This window comes from Tenrec ecaudatus, chromosome 7, assembly GCF_050624435.1.
Source record: "Tenrec ecaudatus isolate mTenEca1 chromosome 7, mTenEca1.hap1, whole genome shotgun sequence".
In the NCBI taxonomy this organism is placed as follows: Eukaryota; Metazoa; Chordata; class Mammalia; order Afrosoricida; family Tenrecidae; genus Tenrec; species Tenrec ecaudatus.
The window spans coordinates 33,683,152-33,704,317 of NC_134536.1; the positions used below are offsets into that span (position 1 = coordinate 33,683,152).

Consider the following 21,166-nt stretch of genomic DNA (forward strand, 5'->3'; position numbering starts at 1 on the left):
AACTCCACCCCTTCACTCTTAATCCTCTCAAGTTGACAACAGATCATGTAACTGCCACAGCCACTGTGCACTAAGAGCTGATATTAACAGCAACAACACAGGTTAAGTCAGCCGGGTTTTTTTTTATGATTTTTATTCTTGTTCTCCATGTGTCTCCCACTCCACCCAGGCCCTTACATTTTGACCACCATTGAAGCTGTTGGCAATGATTGCTGGGTACTATTGGACTGGTTCCTCTGGTTTCAGGCTATTGTAAGCTGTGGTTCATTTGATACATTGGTACTTTAGACTAATTATTTCCTGGAGTCTTTGGTTTTTTAGTTCTCCCTGCCCCAGACAGGGGGACACCAACATTTACATCTTCAGTGGCCATGCCCAAGTCTTGAGGCAGCAGTGACTACTCACTGAAGTAGGATGTAGAACACTGTCTTTGTAGAGTCTGTAATGCCACTTGACCTAGAAGCCTCCAAAGACTGTGACTCAGCCTTCAAGCGTAGTGATTCAGTTCCTCAAGGTATTTAGTGATGGCTAAGATGTTTGTTATTGTTGTCCCCTGCAGGCTCTATTATATACCTGGATATATTTGTAGCATCTACAAATATGTATGTAGAAATATCAACTGCCAAACATATACATATTCTCATGGGTATATTCCTATATGCCAACCTATACCTGTTTCTCCTGCATAATCTACCAAGGTATCCACTAATAAGTCAGTGTTTGTTACTAGTAGAATAGGATTGTGTGTGTAATAGTATTACACTTGATCTTAGCCAGAAGGCTGAGAAGCCATGTGTGTTTAATAGTATTTACCATTGTTGCTTTTCGCTCTTCTGTACCTCCCACGGCTTTGCTTTGTCTTCATCTGTTAGGCTGACCTCACCTTCATTGTCTGGGTAGTACCAAAAGGTCAGCAGTTCTAAACCACCAGCCACTCCACAGGGGAAAGAGGAAGCTCTCCACTCCTATAAACAATTAAAGTCTTAGAAACCCACAGGGGCAGCTGTACCCCATCCAGTAGGGTTGCCACGAGTCATAATCCACTCGATGGCAGTGTGTGGGTTTTGATTCGCTAGTGATTTCTCTACCCTCTCCCACCCATCCCTGATAGCCACCAGTGTTCCTTTCTGTGCGTAAACTAAACCTCTTCTTGATATTTTCCCTCCAAGCTTTAAAAAATCAAGTTCACGGTCAATTGACCGTCTGTGAACTCTTCAGTCTGTTCTTGTCGAGCTCACAGTGACCTTCCGCTACTCACTCCAGTGGTGAGTCCGTGGGTCTTACGCCACCTGACCGACCGGCAGCCTTTGCCATGTGTGTTCACACTGCGTTAGCGCCTCTGTTCTGGAGCACTGCGCTTCTGGTTGTCTCCGCGGTCGCTGGCCATTCCCTTTTGCTCTCCTTTGCTGACTCTTCCTCTGTTCTTCCATTTCCTATTAGATTGTTCCACTGCGATGTGACCCACTTTTGCTTCTATCTGTGTCCATGTCCTAGGCAAGGTCATGGCTTTACATCAGCCCGTGTGCCAGTGGTTCTCAGAAGGCTTGTCTTGAGTCTAGACGGCTTTTCTGAACACTAGACTTGTACCGTCCCATCAGTACATTCTAACCTCATGGGGCTTTTGAGCATGTGAAATGTTGACTAGGATGACTGAGGAACCGAGTTTTTTGCTTTCTTTTGATTAGTTTGAACTTAAATAGCCTGTGTTTAGTACTAACCTACAAAATCCACTGAGTTGCAGTCAATTAATATGGCCCTTCTAGCCATAACACCTTTCTGTACTTCACCTGTGGCTATAATCCCATTTGGAGGGCCTTCTCTTCTATGCAATGAACAATGTTCCAGCCCAAAACACCAAACTCAACCATCAAATATATTACAACTATAGGACAGGGTAGACTGCCCCTGTGGGTTTCTAAAACAGTAACTCTTTACAGAAGTACAGAGCCTGATCTCTCTCCAATAAGAGTGGCTGGGGTGGTATCAAACTGCAGAACCGGTAACCACCGCACTATCTGGGCTCAGTATGGGACAGGATTGGGATGGCATTAAGACCTGTCTTTAGTAGAGAGTATGAACCAAGTCATAGCCTCGTGTATCCTTGGATCAGGCACACCTTAGTACTCAAAGTCACATCTTTGCTTTTCATTATTTTAAAGAGGTTTTGTGTAGAAGACTTACCGTATATACTCATGTATAAGCTGATGAAAAACTGGGGTTCAGCTTAGACACAGGTCAGTGGTACCCCAGCGAGGTGTACTGTCTCACTGGGTCAGCCCCCACCCACCCCCAGGAAATGGGACGAGCGCCCGTTATCGTGCAGGTAATTGCCGTGTCTCTGCTGTGAAGGTTTGTTTACTCACATCTAACCAATCAGAGCCGTCCTATGACGTGGACGGCTCCAATTCATAGAAGCACCCATAGTGATTCACTTACTCCAGCAGCTGAACTGGTAAGGATGTGTCTGTGGCTGCGCTCCATCTCTCCCCGTTGGTCTCTGTGTTAATTCACATCCTGCATCCCCCCCCCACCCGCCGCATGTACTACCCCCCCCTCCTCCCGGCTAATACATCACAGGAGAGGGGGACATTACCATGAAAGTTCTTTTTCAAAGTCTTTTATGGCTGGAAGAAATTTTGAACCGACAACCAGGAGCAGCCTTAAAGAAAAAGCCATCGTTACTTGTTTGGGATATGTTCAGAGCCCACCTATCAGATGACATTTTAAAAAAATGGGCAAAATCTAGTAAAGTTGCGGTACTTTAACCATTATTCCAGGTGGTCTTACATCTGTACTGTAGCCTATGGATATATCTTTGAATAAGCCTTTTAAAGTCTGTGTGCGAAGGATGTGGAATGAATAGATGTCATCTGGTCAAGCCCGACTAACAAAAGGAGGAAATCTCATGAAGCCTGACATAGAGTTAATAGCAAAGTGGGTTCGAGATGCATGGGAAGACATTCCAGAAGACATGGTGCGACGTGCCTTCCAGAAATGTAGTATTAGTAATGCTATGGATGGCAGTGAAGACTGCGCTTTGTATGAAAATGACAGCAGTGATGGTGATGACGGCGATCTCAGTGAGGACAGCGTCTATGATGACCTCACACCAGCTGAAGCTCTGCATTGGGATACGGATGATGATGAAGGATTTTTAACTCTTTCCATTTTAGCTTGGTTGCTGATTGAGCTCAGGGAATAGTACTCTTAAGGTATCATTGTTGATACCTTATTGTTTTTGTTGAACTTATTTTCTACTTACTGTGCTGGTATACTAATGTTAAATGACTTGTCCTTTTATTTATGTTTTTATTGAAAATAAATATTTAAATACATTACCCCACTAATGTCTCAATTTTTAGTAATTTTATTTTTATTTGTTTTGACTATTGAAACTCTCCAATAGCTTCTGCATTTTCCACCCTGGGCTTATACTCGTGTCAATCGGTTTTTCTGGTTTCCCAGGTAATAATTAGGTACCTCAGCTTATACTCGGGTTGGCTTATATTTGAGTGTATATGGTACCTACTGAAACATAACATGTCCTATGAACTCTTGTCTACTGCTTTCATGAGCATTGATTTTGGATCCAGGCAAGATGAAATCCTTGATGACGTCAATCTTTTCTTCATTTATTATGATGTTACCTATTGGCCTGGTGAGGATTTTGTTCTTTACACTGAGTTGTAATCCACACTGAAGGCTGCAATCCTTGATCTTCATCAGCAAGTGTTTCAAGTCCTCACTTTCAGCAAGCAAGGTTATGTCATCTGTGTATTGCAGCTTGTTAATAAGCCTTCCTCTAATCCTCATTCTACAGTCTTCATATAATCCAGCTTCTCTGATGATTTGCTGAGCATATAGATGAAGTAAAGATGGTGAGAGAATACAACCCTGCCACACATTTTTCTGATTTTGAACTAGGCAGTATTGCCTTGTTCTGTTGGTTCTCTTGTCTCTTGATCCATGTACATATCCAATAGATGCACAATTATTTTGGAATTCTAGTTTTTCTCAAGGTTATCCATAGTTTATGATCCACACAGTTGAATGCCTTACTGTAGTCACTGAAACACAAGTAAACATCTTTCTGGTATTCTCTGCTTTGAGCCCAGTTCCATTTGATGTCAGTAGTGATATGCCTTATTCCACACCCTCTTCTGAGCCCGTCCTGCACCTCTGGTGGTTCCCTGTTAATCTACTGCTGCGGCCATGGTTGGATGATCTTCGCCAAGTTTTTACTTTGATGTGATATTAATGCTTTTGTTCTATAATTTGAGCATTTTACTGGGTCACTTTTCTTTGCAATGGGTACAAGTATGGTTTTCTTACCCTCAGTTGGCCAGGTAGCTGTCTTTTAAATTTCCTGGCATGGGAGAGCGAGTGCTTCCCATGCTTGTGGAAGCATTTCAGTTGGTACTTCATCAGTTCCTGTTTGGGGCTAATGCTTTCACTGGGTTTGAACTTCTTCCTTCAGTACCGTTGATATTTGCTCTTCTGCTACCTCCTGAGACGGTGGACTGTCAACTAGTTCTGCTTGATCGACTGACTCTGTGTCTTCTTTCCATCTTCTTTTGCTGCTTCCTGCATCATTCCATATTTTACTCATAGAAACTTTCAATGCTGTAACTCACGGCTTGGATCTTCTCTTGAGTGCCTTCAGATTAAGATGTGCTAAGCTTGTTCTTCCCTTTTGCTTTCCTAACTCTTGGTCTTTGCATTTCATTGTAGCATTTGCTTCGTCTTCCCAAGCTGCCCTTTGAAATGGTCTATTCAGCTCTCTGACTTCATTGTTTTTTCTATTTGCTTTAGCTATTCTAAGAGTAAGTTTCAGAGTCTCTCCTGACATCTTCTTTGATATTTTCTTTCTTTCTTTACCGCTTTTTACGAGATCTTTTGCTTTCCTCGTGAATGATGATCTTGATGTCCTCCCACAGCTCATCAGATCTTCAGTGCATCAAATCTGTTCTTGTGATATTCTTGAAATTCAGGTGGGATAGACTCAAGCTTGTATTTTGGTTCTTGTGGACTTATTACCATTTTCTTCAACTTTATCCTCAACTTACATATCAGCAATTGATGGTCTGTTTTTACCTGCTTCTAGTGAATGTCTTCATCTTCTCTCCCCACACATGTATTCCTTCTGGAGAAGTCCCATGTGTGTAGTTTAAAAAAAGCACTTGCCAAGACTTGGTCATTGGTTTACAAAATCCTATCATGAGGTTCCCAGCTACATTTCTGTCACCACGTCCATATTTTCCTGCTACTGTTCCTTCTTCTTTATTTCCAACTTTTGCAATTCAGTCACCAGATGCAGATACATTGAGATCTTTGATTTGAATTTTCCAATTTCTTCATCACTAGCTTTAATGGTTAGTGTGTAATAATTGTCTTGATTGAATATCCTTGATGATAGATAGATAGAATCCTATCACAGACAGCACTGTACTTCATGATTGATTTTGAAGTGTTCTTTTTGACAAGGAATGCCATTCTGTTCCTCTTGATTGTGTTATTCCCAGCGTAATAAATCATGATGTCTTTAAATTAAAGATGGCTAACCCCGGTCCATTTCAGCTCACTAGTGCCTAGGAAATCAATCTCAATGCATTCCATTTCCTTTTGGGTGACTTCCAGTTTTCCTGGATTCATACTTCGCACACTTCAGGTCCGATCATGAGCGTATTTTTTCAGCTGTGTCTCCTTACCTTGGTCGTGCCCCATCAGCAAAGGAAGATCCCGAAGGTTTGATTCCCACAGGCTTTCCCTGACTCCACTCTGAGATAGCAGATCTTCCTCAGTCACATTTGTAGTGCTCTCTGACCAGAGTGACCCATATTCGGACACCTCTGCTTCCAGTGTTCTGGCCTTCACTATCTCGACAACTTGCCAAAGCAATGCATAAGGCTTCCGGCAGCTCCTTTCTCAGGAGTGGGGAGCCAAGTCCTTCTTCACTGTCTCTTCTTAGTCTGGAAGCTCCACTGAAACCTGTTCCCTTGGGTGACCCTGCTGGCATTTGAAATGCTAGCATCAGCGTGCAGCGTTACAGCAACACACAAGCTACCACAGAACAACAGCCTGACAGGTAAGTGGTGGTCTACCTGGTGAGAGGGCTTCAACCAAGGCACGCCCTTTCTTTCCAGGAAGACATTGTTAGGCAGCTGGAGGTAGCCCTAGGGGTGGTCCCTCTACATGGCAAAGCCTCCCTCTCCCCTTACAGGAAGTTGGAAGCTACTTAAGGCTAGTGGGCATGCTCACATTCAGGTCTTTGAGACAGGAAGCCAGTACACCTGGGTGGGCCCCAGTCTGGGCCAGGTGAGCTTAATTCAGCCAGTGAGGTCAAACAGTACCCTCGGCCATGCCTTCCAATGGAGGACCCTGAGAAGCCAGATTCGGGAGCCCACCGCTCATTTCTTTTCCAGCTGCTCCTCAGGTGGAGCAGTGCTGTTGCTGCGGATTCTCTGGCCTCCGGTTTCCACACGTGGGTGTGAGTGCCCTGAGGGTGCCTGTTCCTTTATGGAAACCCACTTGGGCCACAAACCAGACTTTGGTGTGTAAAGCCAAGGACCGAGGTCCGAGGCATTTCTAACCCGAGAAGCCTAACAGTATCTTTCAGGCTGTTGAAGTGTGATTGAGTCACCATCCTTCGTTTCTTTGGATGGGATAGAAATGCTGGTGCTGCGCTTTGGTAGAAGCAAGAAGCCCTGCTGTGAGCTTTGGACATTCTTGGCTTCTGCATTAGGCTAGTCTATGCCTGACCTCTGGATTTGGGACTGAACAGCACCCATGACCCACAACGCTTTCCTTAAAGTTCCATGAGTTTCTTTGGGAAGTTGCAGTGAATTGCAGACCCCAGTGACCTGAAGGCATATACTTGAAGGAGTTTGGGGGAAACAGCAGATTGGCATGTTGGAAGTGTTGCACATTGAGGATATCTTTAGTCGACAACTCTTGAGACTCCAACCAAAAGCCCCCTCGTTGCCGCCGTGTCCATGCCAACCCACAGCAACCCTGCAGGACAAGGTGGAGCCATCCCTGTGGGTTTCCGACACTAATGCAAATCTTTCCCGGAGTTGAAAGCCCTGTCTCCTGAGGAGCAGCTGGCGGTTTCAAACTGTGGACCTGTGAATCACAGCTCAGTGCATAGCCACTACGTCTACCACCAGCGCTACTTACTCTTGGGACCAATCTGGAGTTAATTCTTCTAAAATAAGTTATTAACCACACCACGTACGTGTAAATCGTCATCTCACACAAACTAGTGAAGTGTTAGAACACAAAAGAAAAGTTTCAAGTTTTAAAAATTGAATTAAAATGCTATTTAATAGGCGTTTCCCGGCTATAGTGTTGAAAACTTAGATTATTTTATCACCATGATTTTAAAGATCGATCATTAGTAGGTAAGGAATAATAATTAGCTTCTGTGGGCTTTTTTTCCCTATTCAAGTTAAATGAAACTAAGGTCAGTCATGTTTCAAACAAAATACGTTTCAACATGTCTCTGCAATCACTGATGGCCGCAGGAAATGCCTCCCAGTGGTCACCTGTCTGGGGCTATTAGGGTGTCGTCACAGCAGTTCGGGAGCCGTCTGCTTGGCCAGTTAGGTTCAAGACAAAAGGGTCAGCTGAGAAGGTAACAGGAAAAGCTGTTTTGGATTCCTGAGGAACCATCCTGAAAGATTTTCTTTAAAGACATTACATGATCATGGGCTTGTTAAGAAGAATTGTTGAGAATGCTGAAAATGGTACCGTTGAGGAAGGGGCCTGAAAACTGTGCCCAGGACTGCAATGTTTCCCCATCGTGAGAGCACACTTGCTCATTCATGTAGGGTCTCAAGGAGCTTCCTCTGGGAAACCCCATCCACTGTACAGCCTTGATCTTGCCCCTTCAGGCATCTTTTTGTTCTCCAAGCATAAAGCATTAAAAGGAGCATACGAGAACTGATTGTAAATGCACAACTCATTTTAAGGATGATTGAACAATGGGGGCAGGGGATGCTCCGAGATTGATGTGGACATGACTGTACAATGCCCCTTGATACAATTGAACGATTGAACTACTGAATTGAATGATATGTAAATTATGTGCCAGTAATTTTGTTGGGAAACAAAATAAACCATTGATAAATTAATTAAAATATTAGAATGCCATAAATAAATTTTAAAGAAGAAAAGAAAGGAACACAATTTGAGCCCCTGGTGGATGTCAAAATTACCATTTTGTAATGGGGTGAATTAAAGAACGCGGAATTTTGGGGGAAATGGTTAAAGAGATGGAAACACTACTTTCAGAATTGTATAGACCTAAATGGGGGGGTTCATCAAGAAACAATGACTTTACATTTTCATATTTTTGCTTACTAAAGGCTTGTGTGGCAATACTTTTTGACTTGCCCTCGTATTCCAGTAGCACGTAGAAGGAGGGCGGGAAAGTCTGGATTTAAATCCAGATTCTTTCATTTGTAAGATGACCTTGAGCAAGTTACTAACCTTTTGAGCCTTCATGAATTGTCCTTGAAGACCAGAAGGTTACAGAGTGCTTAGTACAAGTGAAAGTGTTTAAATACCAAGATAGGCTTGACTTTCGCAGGGAGGGTGATAGATGGTATCTTTATGACCATGTTCAGAAGTGCTTTAATCATTAAACCCTTTTATTTTAAATTTATCTAACTTCCCGCTTTATCCAACTTTCCCTTGAGAAAGGGAAAGCACTGTGCTCCTGGAATTAAACTTTGTAAATGCCTTTCACTGAAATCCGAATTCCTCCTGTACATATATGTTAGTTCAAAATGCAGCTTGCAAGCACACCGATTAAAACACTTCTGTGAGTAAATAGTTTGTAGTGTCTAATTCCAAAGCAGGCCTCTCTGGAGGTTTTCACATTACTCGATCAGGAGCTCGCTGAGACTGTGGTGAAAGTAATGACTGTTGTGTCGTTTGCTTCTGCTGTGCCTTCGTGGGGAGAGCGAGCCCTGTGGGCACCCAGTCCCCTCAAAGGCGGGGACCAAATGAAGAAAGATACCGACATTGTATTGCTACCATAGGTAGGGGGAGGGAGTTGGTTATAAAATAGCTAAGCTATTTTGACCGAGTATAAGGTCCTTGCTTGTTTTTGTAGCTTAAAAATATTTTACTTGGGAGGGAGGTTGGGGGAAATATGTTTATTCAATCATGTTGCTTAGTATCAGCCCTAAAGCCCCACACTGATCTTGACGACATTTCCCATTTTTTACAATTTAGTTTAATGCTGTTATTATCTGATACATTGCCAAATATAGATTTTAGTAGCTTTCTTTGAAAATAAAAATGCATGTGTTTTGTAATCTGTGACCATTCTACAGATGCTTCTCAGTATTCTCGACAGGGAAGGCAGCTATGTGCGTAAAATGTCCCCACACATTTGATAGTGAAAAATAATAATTTACACTTAAACGGGCTAGATTTCATTCCATATTGGTCCTATAACCTTCCCTTGATATACTTGTACATTGACATTTTCATAGGTAAGCATCCATGTCCGTTTTTGCCTTGATCATCTATGATTCTGGGAAAAGTTTGGAATCTCAGTGTGGCCACTGCTTAGAGCCAGGGAACCAGCTCCCCACTGCTTCTCCCCTAGTCAGTGAGCGGCAGATAAAACACTATTTATCTCATAAGACAAATTTTTCCCCTTACCAGATTTTAACATTGGTAAAGCAGGACACCATTGATAAAACTCATATCCTGGCAAAATAGCCACATGGCAGCCGAAAACCGTCGACCCTAGCTTGTCGTGCATTCTTTCCAAAAATCGGGATTTTTTTTAAAACACCGCAGGACACAGGAAAAATTGTTAAAAATCGGGACTGTCCTGCCAAAAGCGGAATGTCTGGTCACCTTACCTTTACATCTTCCTGTCCCAATGTGACTTTTTACAGTTGAATCTCAGGTAAGTAATACATAGTTAATAAACAATTTAGTCTGTGTTTACTAATACATAAAGATCTGGAAATCCAGAGCAAAGGGGCCTCTCTCAGCTCAGCCTTCTCATGCTCTAGCGGAGGCTGTGATCTGCTCAGAGGATGGTTCAAGAGCTCTAGCGGCTCTCTTCAAGTAATGAAATGCAGGCGGTTGCACCTGAGGCCTATGCTGTCATAAATGTTACTGGTAATAACATGTTCTGGAAATGAATATCCATCACTTATTGAAAATGGTACCTAAAGATGGAAGTCAAACATAGGAACTAGACCTTTCTGGTAATGAGAGAGACCTCAGAGATAATGTTGGTTTGACTTTTCCAGAATTTTAAATGTATGTCTTTAGGACGCTTCTTCCTTGAATGAAAACCGAGTGAAAATGCGAAGACTTCACTCTCTGTGTTGTTCTTAGTCAGCAAACTGGCCTACCCCGCCCTGAGAACGGAGTTGATGAGACATATGGAAACTGACAAATGAATGCATGAGGTCGCTTGTCATTGAAAAAAAATAACTTGAGAACTTGTTGGCATTGTAAATGGTTAATAGTTTAAAAAGGTGTCCTGATTTGGGGCCCTTTTATTTTTCTCCACTTTCTCCTTTGAAAGACCTCCAGCTCTTAATATGATACTCAAAAATCTGGGAATGATTTCTCCCTGAGTCTTGTCTCTCCTTTTTAATTTTTTTTATTTTAGCAGAACCCAAAACCCTGTATTTTAGAAGCACCCCAATGAAAGCTCCTACCGCTTTAAAAATAAAACCTATTTAAAATTTTACCAAATACCCACCCATGCAGTTCATCACATAGTGCTTATGGGAAATCTGGTATCCAACTGGGATTGTGCTGAATGCTGGGTGAAATGGTAGATACAAGCCTGTACCCTCCAAGCCGGCACAGTGGATGGGAATCAGCAGAAAAAGAAATGCTGTGATACAGTGGTGGTTAGCTCTTCCAGAAACAAGCACGTGACATTGGGAGCACAGGATTAAGTAAATCTGATTAAATAAAAAATAAGTCCTTATAAAATGTGCTTCCTTTGACATCCCTACTGAGGATGCTGTCATCTCTATATGACATGTTGAAACCAGTGTCTGTGTGGTTGTTTCTAACTGTTGTCCAATTCATTTAGGAGCCCTGGTGGCACTGTGGGCTAGGTGTTGGGCTGTTTACTGTAAAGTCAGAGGTTCCATTCCACCAACCACTCTGCAGGGGAAAGATGAGGCTATCTGTTCCCGTAAAAATGTACAGCCTCAGAAACCCTGTGCTGTCACTGTGAGTCAGAACGGGCCTGATGGCAGCGCGTTGGCTTGGGGAGAGTATGGAGCAGAACAAGGCCTCTGGGTTTTGTTGCTGAGCTTCGATGAGACTGATGTGTGTCACCGGTCACTTACTGACCTGACTGTGCTAATATTCTCCACACCTGCCCCTAGCGGGCAGGTTCTCAGAAGAAGTGAAGGCGTACTTACCCAGCAGCCCCTTGTCTTTCACGGGGTACAGGGGGTCTGTTGGTGGAAGCGTTTGTTGTGTGCATCTAGCAACCTTTCCTTTCGAAAGAGCTCGGTCGATTGCAGCCTATTGCAGAGACATTGTTCCTGAGAAAGGCAGATGAGTGTCTGTGTGTGTGATGGGAGGGGCAGGGGGTGGGGGGGAGAATGTCCAATCAGTACCATTTTTGAGGTGTGATTTCTGTTTGTTTTTGGAAGAGGTGGTTTCCTGTTTTCATTTTCCTTCTTTTTAGTGATGTGAAACTTGATACTTAAGGGCTAGTTCAGTTTCTAAACTGTCCTTTGTAGAGATTTAACAAAAAATATGGAAAGCAAAAACACTTCAAACTAATAATAGAGGCAGCTTAAAAAATGAGCAGTACTACTGATTTAGCAGAATTTTGGACTTCTTACTATTTACTGGAACCTTTAAGGGAAAAAAAGTTGATAGGATATAATTTGCATATTTGTTCAACTGGTTTCTCTCTTTGCTTTGGATTTTGGAAAACTTCCTTTTATAAATCAAGCTCATTTTCAAAATGAAATTTATTATCTCTTCCAAATTGAAATTTTATTTTTTATGAATGAGCCTGGGAAAATTGATCTTTTCTCCCATGTTCTCATATGGAATACTAATGAAGAACATTTTTCATCATAGAACCCTTGCTTGCTTTAACTTCATTCTTTTTTTTTAATAATTCCAAAAGGTATTTTTTAAATTCCTACTACATGCAGATGATACAAAATTCAGGCATACATTCCATTATACCCAGGGGTACTTGGTGTGTCCCGAGCACTGTTTCTGCCCCGCACTGTGTGAAGTGCTGAAGATGATTTAGTGAACAAAATAAATCAAAACTCCTCTTCTAGTTTTGCTCAACTTGAAGTGGAGGGAGATAGATAACAAGTAAATAGACACAATTAGAATAAATAAAAAATAAGACAAGGACGAGGGATTGAAGGTACTATTCTAAATGAGATGCGTGGAAACAGGAATGAATGGAGAAATTGGTTATTTAAAAAAAGGAAATGAAGAACTTTGAAATTATTTTACATTAGACCATCAAGGACAGTTACAAAGAAGGAGCAGTGTTTCAAAGGAAGAAAGGGAGCAAGCTATGCTCGGACAAACAAAGAGGACATGATGGATGAAGGTTCTGAAGGGAAAATAGAAATAGACAGCCAGGTTGCATAGAACGTTGCCCAGTAGAAAGCACAGCTCAATCCAATGTGGTCACTATTCACTGCAGACATAGTTTTCAAAAGGATGAGAGGAGATTTTAGTCCAATTTGATACTTGCTATATAGTAAGGGAATTGAGCAAAATGCTAGGGGAGTAAATTATATAGTGTCAAAATCTGTATGAGAAGGGAGGAGGATGGTGGTTCTGACTCATAGTGAACGTATATACAGCAGAATGAAACACTCCCTGGGCCAACACAGTCCTCATAACTGTGCTGGGAGGGCCACTGCCGCAGTCATGTCTCAGTGCATCCCCTAGAAGGTCTTCCTTTTTTGCGCTGACACTCTACTTTATCACACAGGATGTTCTTCTCCAGGGACTGGTTCCTCATGATGACATGTCCAAAGTCTGTGAGATGAAATCTCACCATCCTCGCTTCCAAGGAGCATTCTGGCTGTGCTTCTCCCAAGATAGATTTGTTTGTTCTTCTGGCCATCCATAGTACTTCCAATGTTCTTCACCAACACCAAAATTAAAATGTATTCATTCTTTTTTTTCATTCTCCAACTTTCACATGCATACGAGGTGATTGATAATACCATGGCTTGGGTCAGGCACACGTTAGTCCTCAAGGTAACATCCTTGCTTTTCAGTACTTTAAGGAGGTCTTGTGCAGCAGATGTGCCCAGTGCAGTACATTGTTGTATTTCTTGATTGCTCCTCCTGTAAGCATTGATTTCAGGTCCAAACACTGAAGTTCCTGATCACTTCATTCTTTTCTGTTTATCATGATGTTGTTTACTGGTGCAGTTATGAGGGTTTTTGTTTGTTTGTTTTTAGGTTACCTTGAGATGCAATCCATAAAACCTACAGTCTAATGTTCGTCAGCAAGTGCTTCAATTCCTCATTGCTTTCAGTTAGTGCTTAACTACTGAACCACCAAGAATCTTATAAGCCATCTTAAAAAAAAACAAACACTGCCGTCAAGTCTTCTCATAATGATCCTCTCTGAGGTCTCTGAGACTAAACATTTATAGGACCAAACAACCTCATCTTTCTCTCACGGAGCAACTGGTGGCTTTGAACCACTAACCGAGAGGGTACTGCCCAACACCTTGTCCACAGCTCCACCGGGGCTCCTTTTAAGGCTTCATAGGGGAGACTGTATTAAACTATTGGCAGATGAGACAACTACCTGGCATAAAAATATCAGGACATTCCAAATTGGATGGGTATATAATTAAAAGATTATTTTAATACTTGAGGTAGGAAAAAAAGACCGAGGTAAGAAAGTGGCGATGTTAATAAGTATTGTCGATTTGGAATGTGAGTGGTGATAGGTGGGTTGTGAGACAAACCGAGATGAGGCTTCTAGTTCAGGTGAGTGGTTGGATGATGATCTTTGAGGCGGGGGGCGGGGGGAGGGATTCAGAGATGTGGCATATTGTGAGAAATACACTAAATTGTATTTTAGATACCTTACATTGAAATCAAGGCACATGAAAGTACCTGTGATAGTTATATAATCATTTGTCAATTTGAGGATTCAGAGTGAAGGGGTGGAGTCTAGTCTGTCAATAAGATCACAGCCAATGAGGCCTCTATATGGGCATGGCCTTCTGAGAATTCTGGGAACTCCTGTGTTTCCTCCTTGGAGATGAGAGACACATCTCTCTCTCACCTCACTCCCTACGAGACATTGCAGCTGACAAGACACATGGAACTACTCTAGTGCCCTGAGCTGATGAAATCACATGAACCTTTCCTGATGTACCCAGACCTCTGAAGCAGGAGAAGCCACGTAGAGACCCCTACCAGCACTGAGATGCTTACAACGCCACTGTTCCAAAGACTTTCTACCCACTGGCCTGTGCGCATCCTGCATTCAGCATCGTTGTATGTGCTTTGTGAGTCTGAAGAGGACTTTATAGGTTGGTATTAGCCATATGGGTTAATATCAGACTTATGGGCTTGGACTAGACTGGGTTGGGATGCTTTCTTAATGTATAATTACCCTTATATAAAACTCTGTCTTATACATATATAAGTGTCCTGGATTTGTTTCTCTGGTCTACCCAGACGAGCACAGTCCCTGAAGGGAGGTGCCTAATAACATGTTCGTTCATTCATTTGAAATACATTAAATCTATTCTTAATTAGACCCTGTACTGGGAACTAGGCATAATACCTCAAAAATTAGACTTAAGGGAGAAGAAAATATATGCATGTGTTTTGGAGCCTTACATTATAGATTAAGAAGTGATAGCATATGTGTGGTAGCTCAATCCACAGGAGTTAATGAGCTCACCCCATTGAATGAGAAGACTCATGAGTTGGAATCTTCTGGACAGCAATCAACAACAGGGATGATGATATGTTTAATAGCTGGATATTTGATACTCAAAAAGACAGGCAAGAAAAACATTAATACAGGCAAATACAGAAAACAATTTTTGTTGTTGTATACCATTTCTTCTAATAGTTTCATTTAATAACAATGATTTCTGAATAAAAAATAAATACCTTAAATAACTTGATGGTTTAACCTTTGCCTATTTTGTACCTCTGCTTAAAATACTTAAGATACTATAAAATTGTTGTTAAAATAACTAATATTAATTTTAAAGGTTTATAGCCACTAAATTTTATCTTAAACATTGACCAAGGAGTTGAACTGGGTCTTGCCTATATATGTCAGAACGTCATTCAAAGATGTCTTGGTGGCACAGGACTTGATGCATCTTGCTGCTGATTGACAGGCCAGCTGTCCAAGCTCACCAGTCACTCTGGGGAGAAAGATGGGGCGGTATTACCCTGTCCTATGGGGTTACTATGAGTCAAATCCAACAACAGCAATGGGTTTGGATTCTCAGTTCAGCTATTGAGAGTCTGTCCCAAATACCATGGTTTAAACAGATTCCAGTCTTCAGTTAGAGCTAGCTGGTGGAATAATCAAACATTAACATGTGTATAACAAGATTTCATTTTTCCTTTAGAAGAGTCACTTTGGTAGTGGGATGTGGGTGGAAAGCTCACGGAGCAAGTTGGAGCAAGTCAGGTATCCTACCAATCCAGAGGCTTGTTCAAACCAGGTAGTGGATAGGAGAGCAGGGGCGTGTGGGGGGTGTGTGTGTGTAAGCTATCCTACCAATCCAGAGGCTTGTTCAAACCAGGTAGTGAAAAGGAGAGCACGGGGTGTGCGTGCATGTACACATAGTGCTTTTTTCACTCAGTGATATATATTGGAAATTACTCCATATTTCCTTGAGACCCTGTTCATGATTTCATATAGCTGCGTAGTATTTCATTATGTGAATAAACTACAAGGAAGTAAATTTCAACATTGTTTATGAATAGTTTGGTATTTGTCAGTTTGTGTCTCTCGGATAAACATTTATCATTGGGTTTTCTGGATAAAGGGATAAACGACGTACAGTTGTCTTTCCCTTCATGGGATTGTACCATCTTGCTTTCCTACTGACAGTCTGGGAGAGTCCTGTCCACAGGGTTAGATTGTTAAACTCTGAAATCTTGCCAATCCGAAAAGACAAAGGGTTTCTCATTATAGCTTTGGAATATGTGTTTTAAATTAAGTACACCTGAGCTTTTTATATTTTAAATACCACTTTTTGTTTCCTTAAAGTAGTCTACTTACTTTCAGTTCTTTTTCTTTAAGATTTTTTTATATTTTTCTCTCCCTTTGTGTTTTAAGAACCTTTTACATCAAAGAGAGACCTGCCTTTTTTCTTTAACATACTTACAATTTTTCTGTTTGACTTTTAACTTTGCAGCATTTGAAAGGCTTTCCAAATACCTAATTTTATACATGAATTCACTGAGTTTTATTGCAGGATTGGTCTAGCTTCATTTTTAGCATCATTTCTATAATTCACTAGGAATTTACTATGTGTCATATGGTATGAGATTGGGATCTAATTTCTTTTTCCAAATGAAAGTTGTCCGGGTACTATGCATTTAAAAGGTACTTCTTTGTATTCATACCATTCCATATAGACTCCATCCTTTTTCTTAACATTTTTGTTCTGTAAGGGTATGTGTCTGCTCCTGCATAACCACCATGCTTTAATTACAGAAGGTTGTCATATTATGCCTTCCTGATTAAGTAGTGTTTGTTCCCACTAATTTCTCTTTTTTCAGAATTTTTCTAGGGTTTTTTTAATTTTCTTTTATAGGAACTTTAGAATAAACCTGTCTAGCAATAGCACAAAGAAATTGACATTTTTAATGAGATCACATTTAAAAATTAAATTCTTCCATTGGGAAAAGTTGATAGCTGTGTTTTGGGGTTCGGTCTTAGAACATTTGTTCAAGACTACTTCTGTGTCTTTCAGATATATTTTAACATTTTCCTCCCACTGTTTTGCCCATTTCTTGTTCTATTTATTCAAGTGTTTTATCTTTCATGTTTCTTTAATAAGCAGGGTATTTTCTTTCACTATATCTTCTGAATGGTGGTTTAAATATATTAAGGACATTAAATTGTATATTCAGATAACATTCTGAATTCTTTTGTTCTGGTGCTGATTGTGTTCATTTTAGCATCGATTGGGAGGAACTTTCTAGAAATAAATTAATGCTGTTTGCAAAATATGAATTTATGAAGGGGCTGCAATCTTGATACAGATAACCATCTAATAAGTTTTACAGAAAGACACCTGCTGTCTACCAATTTGCATTCTCTAGTATAGTAAATTGTATTTCTTTATCTTTTTTTAAATCAGAGCCTTAGGTCACTGTAACATAATTCTCTTTCTGTATCATTTAGAGTTCAAGGGGATTTCCAAAACTCAGAAAGGATGGATGGTTCTAGTGTTTCCTAAGATGTAAATAACTCTTGAAAAGGTGTCAGGGGCAGGAGGATAGAAGTTCCCCTGTTCTTCACACAATGCCCTATGCTTACTGGGAGAGCTTTCAACATCTGGTGGTGCTGCATAAAAATGTGGGCAGTGTCTTCTCACTGTAGAAGTTGGCACACATTCTTGCCTGTTTATGTTTTTGCCGTGAGGCTGATGTCTTTGTTCTCCCTTTCCTTTGATCATGGTTCTGCGTTATCGAGTGCTAGTGTTCAAGAAAACTAAAAGCATATTAGTCCCAATCCCCTCCGTCAGAGTTACATGGAATAAAGGCGCTTGTTCTGATTCTCTCCCAAGTAAAATACCTGTGTCGCCCAGGAAGCATACAGTTTGTCCCATTATCTTCTACTGTTGTTAATGAATACCTGAAAATTTGGGAACATTTTTCAGTAACGCATTTTAATTCTGCAGTAGGTTGGGGAATTTTACCAGAAGAGGAAGTAAATGAACTGTTTTACAGAGTCCCAAAGCATTCACGTGGACTTTCTGATGTTTAGTGCACACAGTTAGCGTTGCTTTATAGCAGATGAACCTGGTAGACATAGCTGACTACAGCCAGCATTCAAGTCAACTCCTGAGAGCCTTCTGTGTACCCAGCGTTTGCGCTGTGGGTAGGAAGATACATGAGCTCAGGCCCAGCCACAGGAGTTCAGCATACACGCAGGGCACTCGGACAGAGACGGGTGGGTTTCAGGACTGGTCTTGCTCAGTGGCTGTGTGAGTTTGGAATAGTTACAGACCTTCTGATCCACTTTCCAGGGGCCTGTTTTATCTTCTTTTAAAATGGACACATGTTTGTTGTCTCATTAACTATTTTTAAGTCAACAGTTGGCTGTCTTGGGATTTGTTCAGCTTTTATTAAACAGCTCCTCTAACATTTCCCGTCGACTCGGTGGCAGGAGGTTTCTAAATGGATATAAATTGCAGAACTCCATAATCCCACTCACGGCCTCAGAGTAGACTGACTCAGCCCAACCCTCTAGGACAGAGCAAGAGTGGCCCCATGGGAGTCTTAGACTGTCACGGTGCGGAAGTAGAAAGTGTCATCTTTCTCCCGCTGAGTGACTGGTTTTTCCAGCTAGGACTTGGCTAATTGCTAACAGCACATACAATTCTCACCTCTGACTAGCCCTGCCTATGACCAGCTTTAGTATGATTCAAACAAACTAGTGAAAAGCTATAATTGTGCAGTGTGTTAAGTGCTCATTCTTCACTCTGGGAGGCAGATGGGTCAGTTGATGTCCTCAGTACAGCCCTGGAAACCCTATGGGGCAGCTGACTTAGTCTTATGGGGGTGGGGGGTGGGGTTATGAGGTAGGATGGACTCTCTGGCAAAGGGTTTCATGCTAATATGCTAACCCGGATGTTGGTTCCTTGATGGACAGACATGGAAAAGTTAATGAGACCTACACTTGTGTGTGTTTTCAACTTCAGCTTGACTTTGAACCGATATCTTTCCAGATGAGATGTATTATGCTTAAAGGTGGTTCATTACAAAAACTGCAGAGAAAGACTTGAAGAACAAAACGATAAATCCGAACATAATAAAATACCGCCCCCCCTCAAGTTTAGCAGTCAGGGTGACCATTGTAAAGGAGAGAATCGGAGCCTCTTTCTGTAGGTACTTCATGGTGTTTGAATGCGCCAAAGACTGGACTATGGCATCGTGGGAAGCCGGATGATGAAAGATAAATTCACATAGATTTTATTTATTTTTGAGAAAACAAAAAAGGGGTTCCTTTCATAACCTCTATGATCAATGCTTTGTGAAAACTTGTGACCTCAAGTCAAGAAATAAAACTTCTACAACATAAATGCAGCGGAGTCAAGATAATGGTATCACTTCTGAGCAGAGTTAGATAAGGAAACATCTAGGGCTATTGCTGGATGCTACTTGAATGGGGAAATGCACTCAACTTAACCTTGACCAGGTCTTTGAGTTAGCTAAACTCCCCCACTGTTTCTGATCCAATGATGCAAGAAATGACTTGAAAGGATCCTACCATCTGAGATGCATTTTTCTACAAGCTGTGGGAGTCGTGCCTAGCTAACAGAAATGTTTTCAAAATAAAATGGATAAGTCTAACAAGCAAGTATTCACAGTCTTTTCTTCTCACAGGGATTGTCAGCACAGAAAGAAGGCCTTGCAGCCATCACGGAGACACAGCACCAACCGTAAGGCGATCTGTTTCTGCTTTGTTAACACTGGTGGGCAGCTACACAGTAATTCTGGATGCAGTGACCCCAAAATGCTATTAATGAAAACTTCATCTCCTCCCTTTTGCCAAAAGTTACATCTCCTCAAGAAAATTAAGCTCATGTTTTCTACTCAATGAAGGAAACTTAATTATTTTTGCTCTCTTTTGCCAAGATCCATACAAATAAAGTGCTGCATTGTTTTTGTAAATGCTTGTTTATGTTAATATTTGTGACAAAATTTAAAGATAATTAATGATTTTGATAAATTATATCGTAGCTATATAAATTTCTTTAAGTGTTTTTCTTTTTTCTAATCGATGTCATTCTGTATACTACCACCATTATTTGGGATGATGGTTTTGTAATGATGAGAGAAAGGTATTTGGGGTTGATTTGTTTTGTTGTATACAGAAGTGCAGTTCCTTTTATTTTCTTAGTATTTCTTCTTTTTCTTAGTATTTCTTCTTTTACCACCAAACATTTAATAGCTACACTATCTATTTAACTTCTTTTTTTAAAACGGTATTATAGAATACAGAAAGAAAACAATTGAATTTCCCTTCACTTTCAGTCTCTCGATAAACGTTGTACAAAATATACAACAGATACATGAAAGATGTATGCATATGCTCGAGCACATTTGCCCTTCTCTGCATAGGACGTCATGTTTGTCCTTTCTGCACAATAAATTTTTCAAGTAGTGCATGTGATCTCTTTTTCCTGTTGTAGAAAGAGTTGATAGCACTATTTTTAAGGAACATAAAAATTTTAGTATTAAGCTTTATTTGAAGTTTACCACCATTTTCCTGTTTGTGTTCAATCCATGTCATAAATGTAGCATGTTCGATGACTTAATAGGTAGGGCTGCAGAACGACCCCTGTGTGAGGACCGTACTTGGCTACAGCCTTATGCTTTGTTGTTGCCGGTGCTGTTGAGTCGGTGCCGCCTCATGGCCACCCCGTGCACCGCAGAGTGGCACCCTCCCTTTCCCAGGCCAGCCTTACAGTCACTCTGGGGTCAGGCTCCTAGTGCAGCCTCTGTGTCACTCCTCTTTCGCACTGCGCCGGGGCTTATCCAACCACGATGTCCTTTCCATTAAATTCATTCTCGTGGAGTAAGAATGCCAGGAAAAAGTGGCCATAGCATGTCATTGTTATTCTTTAATGTTAAAAATGGGATGTTAACAGCTAAGGGGAATAAATGATCTCTGGTGCATTTGAATAACGTATTTTGATTGGATTATTTTGCATACTGTTGAAATGCACTGCATTCCTGTAGGCTTTTCTGTGGCGCCCGAGTTTGCAGTTCCGTTTCCTTTGTCCATGTGGAACACACAAGACTGCAGCGGGCACCGCTGCTTGCTGTGCCCGCCACGCTGCCTTCGATGCAAGTGGTCATTAATTATGTCGTAACAGAGCCAAGTGCTGACGGAATGAAAGCCTGAGAGGTGCGGCGTTGTTATTCACAGCGT

At 41.3% G+C, this 21,166-nt stretch overlaps 1 protein-coding gene across 3 annotated transcripts in view; it reads left to right on the forward strand.

Annotated features, from left to right (window-relative positions):
• Positions 1-21,166, forward strand: part of AHI1 (Abelson helper integration site 1) — a 187,122-nt gene that overhangs the window by 102,588 nt on the left and 63,368 nt on the right. For 2 of the 3 annotated variants that reach the window (XM_075554499.1, XM_075554501.1), the window contains exon 21: positions 19,615-19,670. In XM_075554499.1, coding sequence (XP_075410614.1) covers positions 19,615-19,670 — 56 coding nt within the window. Of the gene's footprint in view, positions 1-13,461; positions 13,994-19,614; positions 19,671-21,166 lie in introns of those variants that run through there. The other variant, XM_075554502.1, reaches the window with a different exon arrangement.